Source organism: Eumetopias jubatus, unplaced genomic scaffold (assembly GCF_037043125.1).
Source record: "Eumetopias jubatus isolate StellerSeaLion01/CBP00866 unplaced genomic scaffold, mEumJub1_p1.0 scaffold_12, whole genome shotgun sequence".
NCBI classification, from domain to species: Eukaryota; Metazoa; Chordata; class Mammalia; order Carnivora; family Otariidae; genus Eumetopias; species Eumetopias jubatus.
The window spans coordinates 104,066,700-104,078,952 of NW_028274818.1; the positions used below are offsets into that span (position 1 = coordinate 104,066,700).

Sequence of the window (12,253 nt, forward strand, 5' to 3'; positions counted from 1 at the left end):
TCTGATGCTCAACCCACTGAGCCACTCAGGTGCCCCTGCACTACTTATTTCTGATCACTTTAACATGTGGGTGGGTCTCAGTCTGTTAAACTTCAGGGAGTCCTTCCCTAATTACCTGGCTCAAGGACCCTGCAAGGCAGCTGGCTATTTGCACCCAGTTATTGAAATTACTTTCTTGCTTTTACCTCTAGGGGCCTTGCCCATCTTGTTTACACCAGATCCAAGAGTGCTTAATATTTGTTGAATGAATATTCAAAGTTCCAGGAACACCATATGGCTTCTGGGCCTTTTGGCTAAGATCAAGTGCAAAGTTCCAGGAACACTTGAGCTGCTGAAGAGTTTCTTGTTAATTGCCTATTCATCCAGTTGCACATCACAAAAAAGGTGGGTGGGTGGTCTGATTAGTAGTGCCTTTTCCTAGCTCCACTTCAGCTCCACTGTTAGTTCTTCCAGAGTTAGCCTTCTGTCCAAAGCTCCCGCAAAATAATTGTCAGTGGGTTTTTTGGAGGGGGGAGGGGAGATGGACTCTTTGCTTCAAGTTTCACATAAAAATTTACATTGTATCCCTCCTTCCTGATTGTTTAGTTGTGTGTAGATTTGACTAGCATTCAATACTCAGTCTTCCCAACCACTGAAAAATCTGTCCTCTTTTTGAGACTGGTTTGGGCAGAGGAAGCACAGGTTGTAATGGGAGGCACCATCCCTTCCCCATTAGCTACAAAGTGCCAGACACAAGTGTGGGGGCCACTGCCCTAAAACATCAAATTTATTGTGCTGTTCTTACATTCCAAACCCAACCCCCTCTCCCAGTGGGGGTCAGCAGAGGGAAGGATTTTCACAGTACCTGCATGCCTCCCTGCCAAACTTCCCCCTCTTAACCCTCAGTCCACCATTTATCTGTGGTCGCTGAGATGCAGCTAGGGACAAGGGCTGAGGAGAAATGGAAATCTCCTTTGGAGAACAGGAGGAAGAGGCTAGAGAACTTGATACCCGCCACCCCACACCAGAGGAGAACAGAGGTCAGCAAACAGTCCATGCCATCCAGCCCAGTGAGCTGGGGGAGAGAGGAAGATGTTGGTAACTCCAGCACAGCTGGGCTTGCTGCTTAGGGTGCCAGAGGTGTAGGGAGGAGGCTGGGGCAGCAACATAGGAAAAGCGTTCTCTGCAGATCCATGAAAGAAAACTCTTTTTTGGAGCCAAAAAGGAAAGATCTTGGGATACTTTCCTTTCCCCCCAGGTCCTTAAGAGCAGTGGGCAGCTTCTTCACACTTTCTGTTCAGGGGGCCACTTAGTGGCTGGGGGAACGGGCCTTGTGGAACAGGTACACAGAACGCTGGAAGCCTGGGGAGAGAGTGTGCAATCAGTAGGGCTGGCGGGACTTCAAGACTCTACAGGATCTGCATCCTCTCTGCCAAGACCCACCTCACCATCCGTGGCCCCCCATCCTCTCCCAAGCCAGCCAACCTTACCTCTGGAGGTGTTGTGGGGTGTAGCCACAAGCTCATAGCTGGAGAAGCCCACCTCTGGGGATGTCAGGTAGGAACTGAACTGCTCTGGCCTCAGCTGGATTCGATAGTAGTTCTTATAGATTGTTTCCTAGGGAGAAGGGCAGGGAACCACTTCAGCTTGCTGGTTCTCTCCTGGTGTAGAATGATGAACATCTAGGGGAACTATTCACCTTGTTCAGAAAGTACTTCTCTTTCTGTTTCCTTGAGGCCTTTCTTGCCCCAACTAAAGGAAGGATATCCCAATATCCACCCGAATCCCAACTCACCGTGAGAGTCTTTCTCTTGCCATAGGATGACCAAGGTTGGGGCTCTAGGACCAGGATGCCCCCAGGATGTAGATGCCGATAGATCCGGCGAAACATGCGCTTTAGCCCCTCATCTCCCCAGTTCAGATGCACCCACTTGGTGAGGCTGAGGCAGAGCACCACATCATACTCGGGTGTTTGGGCCTCCACCAGCTCATCTCGATCCAGCACATAGTTACCCTGAAGCAAGAATTGGGGGCAAGGTCAACAGAGGCAATAAAAAGAACCACTGCCCCCCCCAAACCTGCTCTGCAGCCTCTAAGACAGAAAGTCCTATAGCCTTACCTTAGCCCTCAGCCACAACCTTCTCTGACACTTGTCAGACTAACTCCCAAATGGTGCCCTCTTGACTCTCATTTTCTTGCTTTACAACCTCCTGCCCCTGCTTTCTGTTGGTGGTAAGCCAAACATAAAAAGGGAGCGTGGATAATTTTAAATTGAGCAAAGCACCCAAGAGGTCTCCAAAATTTCAAAGAACAAGGGTTCTCCCAAGACTCCATCCAGTACTTATTCCCACCCCACAAACATTAAGCTGAGTAACTCAATGTTACGCAGAGGGACCTAACCCAGGTTTGAAAGGGAACCAACCTGTGGTTCCTTCCCTGGAGTTGGGGCTGGCAAAGTTCCAGGCCTATTTCCTTTCTCAGGGAGAAGAAAAGAGCCCCAGCCCTTAGAAAACCTTTTCTAGATGATAAGCTCATCAACATCTTCTACAAAGCCTGCATTCTTGCAGGCTTAACCCAACCCGCCACCACCAACTGTTCCTGCGGATGGCCAAACCGGAGTGTTCTATGGAGAGCTATGTGCAGTCAGGGGACAGACACTCTGAAGACACAATACCCTCCCCTCTTGCAGAGGACTCTGACTCTTCCCCATCCCACTATCTAGGGTCAACATGAGGTTGACCAAGCCACTTGGGGTTCTGACCACCAACATTCTTCAACCAACTCTGGATTGAAGTCCCTATCAAAATATTAGGCACTACCCTAAATCCTGCTCCCACCCCAAGGCATTCCGTGTCTGACACCTATCCTTTCGTGCACCTCCATTCAGTGCGCTGGAGGACAACTTTCCATCTGGATCAAGTCTCCGAGTGAGCAGCAGCAGTAAGGGAAGGTGGACTAGTCTGGATTACAGTCCAGGCCGGGAGCAGGGCAAAAGGAGTCCAGCCCCATCTTGAGGCCAGTAGTCACGACAAAGGAGCCCAGGTGAAAGCCCCCACCTTTCCAGGTTATAGAAAGGGAGACACTCAGCAGAGTCACTCAGAGATTCAGACCCTTGAGGATCTGCTTCTAGCAAAGAGTGCATGCAGAAATCCCTCTGGGTCTTAACTTTCCTGGGTCTTGTTCCCATTTAATCTCATCTTCACACCTGGCCCCTATCCCAAGAGACTTCGGACCCTCTTACCGTGACGAAGACAACATTGTTGGGGAAGACTGATGTGTCTGCTCCATCCAAGGGCACTTGGGGTGCAGCAATGGGACCCCGGCTGGCTGTCAGTGAGGCTGGGAAGCAGCTTCTCTTTCGGACGGTTACAGTCCCTTCCTCACTCTCTGCTCCTGGGTCCCCCTCAGAAGTCTGGGATGGCAGACGCAGCTCCTCAGACAGGTAGTGTCGAATATTTTGGCGGGCTGAGTGGATGAGCCGGGAATCGATATCCAGGCCCACCATGCGGGATGGACCCCACTTACAGGCAATGCTCAGGGTCAGATGGCCCACATTGCAGCCCAGATCTAGGACGTCCCGACCCCGAAACCACTCAGGCTTCAACACTCGAAGGCGCCCATCCTCACAGGAAGGATTGCGGTAACCATAGTACTTGCAATAATTCCCATACTGGAACTTGAGCTGTTGCTTTTTGAAGCCTGCTGCAGGTAATGGGTGGAGGTGGTGGTGGTGGTGATGGTGGTGGTGGTGGTGGTGGTGGTGGTGGCGGCCTCCCCCACTCCCTCGGCCCTTTTCCTTGGGACCCTGGCCTCCACCCCTAGCCCCTGCCTCTGACTTGCTGGAAGTCCTGCGACGTTTGCGATGTCGTGAGGAGGAAGACGGGGGTGCAGAGGTAACTGAGGCAGCTGGAGGGGCTGAAAGGGAGCCTGAGGGACCCTGTAGGGCAGATGGAAGGGGAGACACGACCTCATCCCTGCAGTTGATGGCTGTGTTGAGTTCATAGGGCTGGGGGGCATCCCGGTTCTGGCCCCTATGCCGCTGCTGCTGTGTGGTGCCCTCCCCATGGAGTGAGGGAGTGAGGGGGGCTGGGGGGAGCACAGAGTGGCTATCATTCCCTCCAGTTGCCTGCTGCTGCTGCTGGTGGTGCTGTCCCCGGTGTCTATGCCGCTTCCGACCAGTCTTGAGTGGCGATGCAAGAACTACCTGGGCCTCATCAGTGCAAGTATTGAGACTGAGCGGGTCAGTAATATCTTTGGGGATGAGGATTTCCACTGGATCTCGCCCCTTGGCCGGAAGTGGAGACGACTTAGGGGTCTCTGCATTGAGTGCGCGGCTCACTTCCTCATCCAGGAGACTATTCAGGTTCAGTGGATCAAAGATATTGCCCCCCAGGAGAAAATTGGAGGGTAACACAGAATCACAGTCCGAATTAACCCGCCTGCGTCTCTTGAAGGCCGGATGTTTGAAGCCTCCACCACCCCCCCCTACGTTACAACTATTTCTCCTCTTGCCCCCGCCTCCCCCAGGGGGCCGGTGGGGCTGATAGCCATTTCGGGGTCGAGGAGGGGCAGGGGGGCCCAGTTCTGTTCCGCCCCCTCCCCGTCGCTCCTCCCCCACGTCAGGGGGAGCTGCTCGCCCGTGGGGATCCGACAAGCGCGCCTCCCCATGCGACTGCGCCTGGGGGCCGCCCCCTCGTTGCTGCTGCGACTGGCCTCCCCGAGTGGATGTAGCCCCAGGGTTCTCCTTGCCAGCCCCAGAAGCCGGGGACCCCGCCGAGTGTGCGCGCGGGCCCGGCCCACGCTGCGTCCCGCCGCAGAGCTCCCCGGAGGCGGCCTCTCGGTGCGGTTGCACCGTGGGGCCGCCCCCTCCGCCCGACTCATCTTTGAGCGGCGGCGGCGGGGCCGGCACCAGAAACGGCTCCTTCTCCGCCGCCATCTCGATCATTTCCTCCCCTTATTCCGTCCCAGTCGAGGGCAACGAGGGGGGTGCCTGGGGGCTTAACCCCCCTCCCTAGAGCCCGCTCCCTTCCCCCCCTTCCCCGAGTGCGCGCGCAGCTCTGCTCTCCTCGCCTAGTCTCGCGCCCAAGCACCTCCCCCGAAGCGCGCCCCACTCGCCCGCGAGACCAAAACAAGATGCCCGCGAGAACCGAACTCGAGGAATCAACCGCGCGTGCGCCGACCTCTTTCTCCTCCACCACTACCGCTTCGCCGCGAGCGCGCACTGCTAGAGCGCGTTCCTCTCGCCCCTGAATCACGCATGCGCACTCCGCCACCACCCTGGTTGCGCGCGCATGAGTACGAACCAACTTAACGGCTCCGGGAGTTTAAATATAGCCCACCTCAGCCCCCCCCAAAAAGCCCACCACCCCAAACTGACACCCTACTTCCCTTCGCAGCTCTGTCCGTCCCTACTGATATCCTTTGTCTCTGCCGCGCGATCCCACCCACCGTAGGCGGGGGACGGGGAGCTGGTGTGAAAAGGTCTCCTTGACACCCGACCCTTGTTCCTGAGGAATGAGTCTCAGCGGTCTCCGCCCGGCTCTAAACCCAGCAACCTCCCTACCCCGCCTCCTTCCTCCCCCTAGCGGGCAGCGCCTGCGCACACCCTTTTAGGCTTGCGCGGGTAGATACAGCACGTGCTGGAGCTAACGCCCCGCCCTCCACCCTAGGGGCGGGGACTGTTACGTCGCTTCCTCAGATTTGGTACACGCAACGTGCGTCAGCGCGACTTGGAGGGGGCGTGTCCAAAGAATGGGGCGGACCTCATGAATTATTCATAATTTGGTCGCCTTCCTCCCCATTACCCCCCCTACTTAGAAAGGCTTCCGAGGGAACGGAGGGTGAACCTAAAAGTAGAGGAAGGGAAGGAGAGGAGCGTACAGACAGTTTTCCTACGAACTGTTCTCAGTAAAATACAATAAGTCATTGTAACTCACCCCCCTGGGAAATAGTCTCTGCTGAACTGAAAAAAAAAAAAGGCACTAAAACAGCCGATCTTGTCCAACTTCCTCTTCCCCCGAAATGGCCGAGTCGTTCTCTCGCTCCTCCGCCTTACCCCATTCGCGATCACCTGGGGACACCACGCCCTCCTCTCCGACTCCACACCCACAACCCTAGCACCAACACCTCCTCCCACCACCCGACGCCTGCGCGCGAGCCCCCAGCCCGCGGACTGCGACCCGACGCCCACCACAGCCACCAATAGCAGTACATTCACTACCACCACCGCCACCTCGCACGCAGGCCTTCCCAAACACACGCTGGCTTCACGCAGCCTTATATAAAAACGAGTGTGGGCGGGGAAGAGGGTTCGGCCTTGGGCCCCCTGCCTCGGCCAATGGGGAAGAAGCTATTCGGCGCCCTTTCCACAGGGTGCTAAGGTGGCGCGTTCTCCCTGCCAACAGAGCTTGGGGAGTGGGTCCTGTGGCAGAGAAGAAGGCGGGAGAGGCGAGAGTGGCGTTGCGGATAGTCTCAACTAAAATATCAAGACAGGGCGTGAAGGAAACTAAAAGGAAGAATAGGAATCAGGAAACGAAAAGGAGAAGGAAAAGGCAGTCTGGGGTAGAAAGAAAAGTTAGTAAAAGAAAGATGTGCTTCATGAACGATCAGGCGCTGCTCCTGCCGCCTAAAAAAGTGAGGCCACTAAGGATTATGGGATTTGTAGTTTTACGGGGCATTCGAGTGGACTATGGCGGAAGTAACAGTTGCGCAAACGCAGAAGCAGCTTCAACTGCGCATGCGTTTCAGTCCTGGACGCATACCGCTGGGGTGGCAGCGAAGCTAGTGCGAGTCCTCACGCCTTTTCTTGGTGGCGGGAAGACTGGGTCGCGGTTGGAGGGGTTTGCAGAATTGCTGCAGTGGCTCATTCTGCTCCTTGCCTTTAGGTTCTCCTTGTTCCAGAAGGTAGCTGGCTCTTTTCTGGTTGCAGATGAAAGTGCTAGGCGCTGCAAATCATCGCACCCGTCCCCTGAGGAGTTTTCTCTTCAGGAGCTCAACCAACTCTCATCCCTCCTTAGAATCTCTACCGCAAACCTACCCGCAACAAACAAAAGTCACCCAATATTCTGGCGGGCAACGACGGGCTGAGAGGGAATGAGGATGCTGGTGCCTCCACCGGGGGTGGGGATGCGGGCAGGCAGCTGAGGGGAAATTATGGCGGGGGTTCCTGAGGTGAAAGGGAGGCTAGCAAGCCATTGTTCTGTCCACTGAGGGGAGTCAAGGACTTTTTGGCTCTGGTACCTTCGATCTTAATTGCCGTCCTTAAGAGCAAATTGGTGAGGGAAGAGAGCGGGAAAATGCGGATCCCCAGAAATTCTTCCCTCTGGTTTGAAAGGCGAAATTAGGACTTTTACTGTTCCAGACCTTGGGACCTTGTGAGGGGAAATGGTGCAGGGATCTGGGAGTTCATAGGAATGTGCTGCTTTAAGTGAAAGCAACACACAAAGTCGAGTTAGAGGTCGGTAACGGGCACCTGTGGAAGTGTTGCAGCTGGCAGATAGCAAGAGTGAGAATGAAATCAGCGCTCACGAAAGAAAACCAGCGTTTTGGTGCTAAGAAGCCCTCTGAACGAATAAGCCTCCGTTCATTTATTGATAGGATTCTGTAGAAGGTTTAGTTCAGGCAAGTTACCACAGTAAATGTCTTGTTAGGTGTGGGCAGTAAAGGTAGCTGGAATCTTGTTTTTACCTTCTTTCTTGTGAATTTATGCTGGCTGAGGAAAAAAAAAACCCACTATGGTTATTAATGGAGGCATGAAAATAAGCAGGAGTCCACATGCCGTTAGACATTGATGCCAAAAGGAAATCAGGCTCCAGCTTAAAGGAGATTTTAAATAACCTGTTCCACGCTCGTGGAGCCTGTGCAGACTGTGTGTCTTGAGGACAATTCTAAAGGGTTTACTTGTATTCTCTTAGACCAAGGATTCCAGGAACAATATAAAGAGGGAATAAGTTGGATAGTTAGGAGAGAGAAATTTGTGAACACATTCTAAATGGGGGGAGGAAGGTTAATGGTTTTTGAAAAATATTGACATGACTGAATTGTTATTTAGCTAGAGCAGTTCTCAAGCTTACTGGTCTCAGAACCCTTCTATACTCTTAAAAGTTATGAAGGATTCTAAAGATTGGTTTATAGCTATGTATCTTTTATATCTATTGGTATTAACATTAGAACTTGAAATGAGAACACTTAAAGTATTTAATTTTAAAATAATATGTTATAATTAATTATGTTGGTATAAATATTTTTATGAAAAACATTTTCCTAAATGAAAGAAATTTAGTGTGAAGAATGGTGGTGTTTTACATTTTTGCAAGTCTCTTTCATATCTGGCTTAATAGAATACAGCTAGATTTTTATCTGTTTCTGAATTCAATCTGTTATGATTGCTTGTTTTGGTTGAAGTATATGAGAAAATCCAGCCTAACATGGATATGTAGTTGGAAAGGGGAGGGGACCCCCAGGGGTCTTTGGATCACACTTCGAGAACTGCTGAAGGAGATGATTTCATTTTAAAATCACTGTGATGACCTTTAGTGTTCTAAGTGAAAGAAAACTTACTCTTTTTTGGAACACCTCATTCACCTTCCCTTAGTTCCCTTCATTCGTTATTTCCAAGTTCTTTTTCCCCTTTTCACCTTTCTTACTTATGTTGAGTGGGTAGGATCTGATAGTGCAATTTTCCTTTACCTTCATACTTAAAACTTTATTGGATTTTCCCCCTTCTCTCATCTGAGGTAAAAGCAGAAACAAAACAAAAAAAACCTTCATATATTATTCCTGTCTCCAGAACCCTTGGTTATTTAGTAGCTGGTCAGATGAAAGTTGGTGGTATTTTGTGTATTTATTAACTGTCTGGTTTTAAAAAGTTTTCTCTCTCTCTGCACTACATTTTAATATTTCTTATTGTGGAAGAAGAAAATTCATCTGAAACAGAGGAGCAGAGACTTGAGTTGTCAGAGTGACTTCTTGGCTTTCCCTTCTCTATTGATCAGGTTAGATATTTTCTTTAAAAGTAATGTTCTTCATCAAACACACTGTAGATTAAGGGGAATTATTATATAATGCTGCTAATAAATTTACTGTATCTTATTAACAATGATCCACAATTTTATCCAGTTGGTTGGGGCGCCAGTAACATACTTTGGCCTAGAGAGGTCAGTATAGGTTTAGATAATGATTTGAACCTAAATGCTGGAAAATTTTCCATTTTTAGGTGGATCAAAACACTCTTTTATTTAAAGAATTTGGAATAAAAAAATCACTTTTGATGTGGTAACATCGGCAGGTTATAAAATGCTAGAGATATGCGGGTGGGGGGATGGGTTGGCCTGGTGATGGGTATTAAAGAGGGCACGTTCTGCGTGGAGCACTGGGTGTTATACACAAACAATGAATCATAGAACACTACATCAAAAACTAATGATGTAATGTATGGTGATTAACATAACAATAAAAAATTTAAAGAAAAATGCTAGAGATATGCAAGGGGGTACAGTAAAAAGCTCTTTTCCACCCCCAGCCACCCAGTTCTATTTCCTAGAGACTCACTTTTGTCAGTTTATTGTGTATTCTTCCAGAGATAGTTTATGGATAAACAACCATATTATGTAGATGCACATTTTAAAAAATCAAATATTGTCGTCTCAAATAGACTAATTTTCGTTTTGCTTTCCCCATTTAGTATAGCTCACTTTGTAATTTATATTACCTTCATAGGGACTTTTCATGATCTTTTTTGGAATTCTGGAATCTGAGAGAAGTGTTTGTCATTTGTGGTCAAATTAATATTCATTTTGCAGCCTAATTTTATTCAGTTTCTGGCTTCTATTTAGAATTATCATAAAGAAGACCAAGTTGCTGCTGTGTTTCTCCCCCAGTTACCCACTTGCCTTTTTTCCCAGAGTCAATCGACTTAGGGGTTGGTGGTGATGAGTTAAGATGGAAATAGTGAGGAAATGTGCTCCTTAATACAGAGGAAAAGTAGTTGCTGCAGAACTGCACACCTGAATTATTCACATTTATAGAAGTAATACAAGGAACAGAAAAATACCAAAAGATAATTTGAAAATACACTTAGCCATGTTGTACACACACTAAGTCAAGCCCCCAATACCTTTTTTTTAAAAATTTTTTATTGTTATGTTAATCACCATATATTACATCATTAGTTTTTGGTGCAACCCCAATACCTTTTGAATTCATCTTAGGATCTAGAGGGAGGAACTCTATACCCTGAGCAACTGAATGTTCACTATAGTTTGGTCATTTGAGGGTCTAAAATTTTCAAATCCTTTAAAGGGATGTGTATATATCTTATATATAAGATCCATTTTATGCTGCTTTTGAGTCTCTTTATAGTGGGAGATGACATAGTTGGAAGATTGAGTTTCAGTTCCAGGGCCTTCAAATTACTCAAAACCAACAGCCAGAAATAAGATCATTGAGCAGAATAGGTGTGTTATTAGTAGAATTTAGAGGCAAAAGGCCTGGGTTCATCTTGGCTCTACCATGTATTAACACTGAGGCTTTGGGCAAATCACTTAATTGCGTTTTGTATATATTTTTTTATCTGTAAAAAAGGGAGCTGGCACTTTATGACCTCTGTAGACCCTCCCAGAGCTACAATGCTTGTTATAAAAATAAGAATGGCTTACATGTGTTGAGCCTAAAGAAAACTGGGTAGAAGGGTTTTAAGAAGTTTAAGCTGATAAAACCAGGGCATTTTTCGGGCGCCTGGGTGGCTCAGATGGTTAAGCGTCTGCCTTCGGCTCAGGTCATGATCCTGGAGTCCCGGGATCCAGTCCCGCATCAGGCTTCCTGCTTGGCGGGGAGTCTGCTTCTCCCTCTGACCCTCCCCCCTCTCATGCTCTCTCTGTCTCTCTCTCTCTCTCTCTCTCAAATAAATAAATAAAATCTTTAAAAAAAAATTAAAAAAAAAACCAGGGCATTTTTCTTCTAATTGCAGAGTAGAAATAGTATCGATAGTGGAAAGCAAATTGGAAAAAAATGTACAAATTATTGCAACGTCACAAGATGAGCCTTGGCACTCTGCTAGGCGGCAAATGGCTTATAGCTGTGTGCAGATACTAATCTCTTCAGCCTTTGATGTGGCTGGAGGTCCCCCTACTCCCACCCTTCAGTCGTCTATGGCTGTGAAAAGCCTGATCCTTTTAATCCAGAATACCGGGAAATACAATTTTCTGTGTATTTCAGCGTGTCTTTTTAATATATGCTTTCTATGTGTGCTGTGATATTAAAATGGGTTTGAAGCACTGAATTAGACTACTGGGATATACCATGCCACAGTTAATTAGTGCAGACTTTCAAATCCTGAATTATCATCTATCAATTACCTATTATGTTTGAATCCCTCTAATCCTCAATTTCTCCAAGTATAAAAAAGTACGATCTCAAAGATTTACTCTGAGAATTAAATGAGAAGACATATGTAAAGGGTAAAGAATAGAGCTGGTGCTCAATAAGTGTCATCTATTATTATTAGTCACGATTTTGGTAATGATAATGAAGCACACTGATGTAGTATAGAACATCTGCGAGTAGATAGCTATAAGATATAGAGTGAAGGTATTAGATTCCTATTGCTAGCTTCCCTGGGGACCTCTGCCGGTTCTACCAAATATTTTTGAGCCACGAATAGAGAGAGATTGCTAGAATCCAGCACATTGGAAAATTTATTGGACTAGAAGATCTAAGTAAAGGGAAGATAAAGATTATGGTGATGTTAAAAAGGGGGGTTCTCTAGGCAGAGGGACCTCTGAATTAGGTCAGAGAATTGCCAGATTATTTGTGTCTTAAGTATTTAGGAGAACCTTGTGAGATGAGTTTATCCTTCTGAAGAAAACTGTTACTTTTTTTTTTTAAAAGATTTTATTTATTTATTTCACAGAGAGACACAGCGAGAGAGGGAACACAAGCAGGGGGAGTGGGAGAGGGGGAAGCAGGCTTCCCGCCGAGCAGGGAGCCCGATGAGGGGCTCGATCCCAGGACCCTGGGATCATGACCTGAGCCGAAGGCAGACGCTGACTGAGCCACACAGGCGCCCTGAAAACTCTTACTTTTTAACTCCCAGGACTGTTCCTACTACAACTACTGATGCTTCCATCTGTTAACAACAAGACAGGAGGCCCAAAATGCAGTTGCTTCTATTAAGCCCCATGTCACCAAAACAAGACTTAAAGTTTTGGCTCTCCCAGAAATAGAATCTTAGTTTACAGCCCATCAGGAATCACCTGATCAGCACTAGTTAGGTAAT

General features: G+C 48.3%; 2 protein-coding genes across 6 annotated transcripts in view; one reads left to right on the forward strand and one right to left on the reverse strand.

Moving 5' to 3' along the window:
* Nucleotides 1-736: 736 nt before the first annotated feature.
* MEPCE (methylphosphate capping enzyme) lies at nucleotides 737-6,208 on the reverse strand. The gene is made up of 4 exons (XM_028110132.2): nucleotides 3,221-6,208; nucleotides 1,775-1,993; nucleotides 1,470-1,596; nucleotides 737-1,341 (listed from the first exon to the last, which is right to left on the reverse strand). Exons 1-4 carry the CDS (start codon nucleotides 4,922-4,924, stop codon nucleotides 1,289-1,291), a joined length of 2,103 nt encoding a protein of 700 aa, XP_027965933.1. The 5' UTR covers nucleotides 4,925-6,208; the 3' UTR covers nucleotides 737-1,288.
* A 523-nt stretch (nucleotides 6,209-6,731) lies between these two features.
* The window catches only part of ZCWPW1 (zinc finger CW-type and PWWP domain containing 1), a 31,642-nt gene continuing 26,120 nt past the window's right edge, over nucleotides 6,732-12,253 (forward strand). For 3 of the 5 annotated variants that reach the window (XM_088016675.1, XM_028109927.2, XM_088016674.1), the window contains exons 1-2: nucleotides 6,732-6,882; nucleotides 8,896-8,972. The gene's annotated coding sequence lies outside the window, so the exon portion shown is untranslated. Of the gene's footprint in view, nucleotides 6,883-8,394; nucleotides 8,973-12,253 lie in introns of those variants that run through there. The other 2 variants (XM_088016672.1, XM_088016673.1) reach the window with 2 other exon arrangements.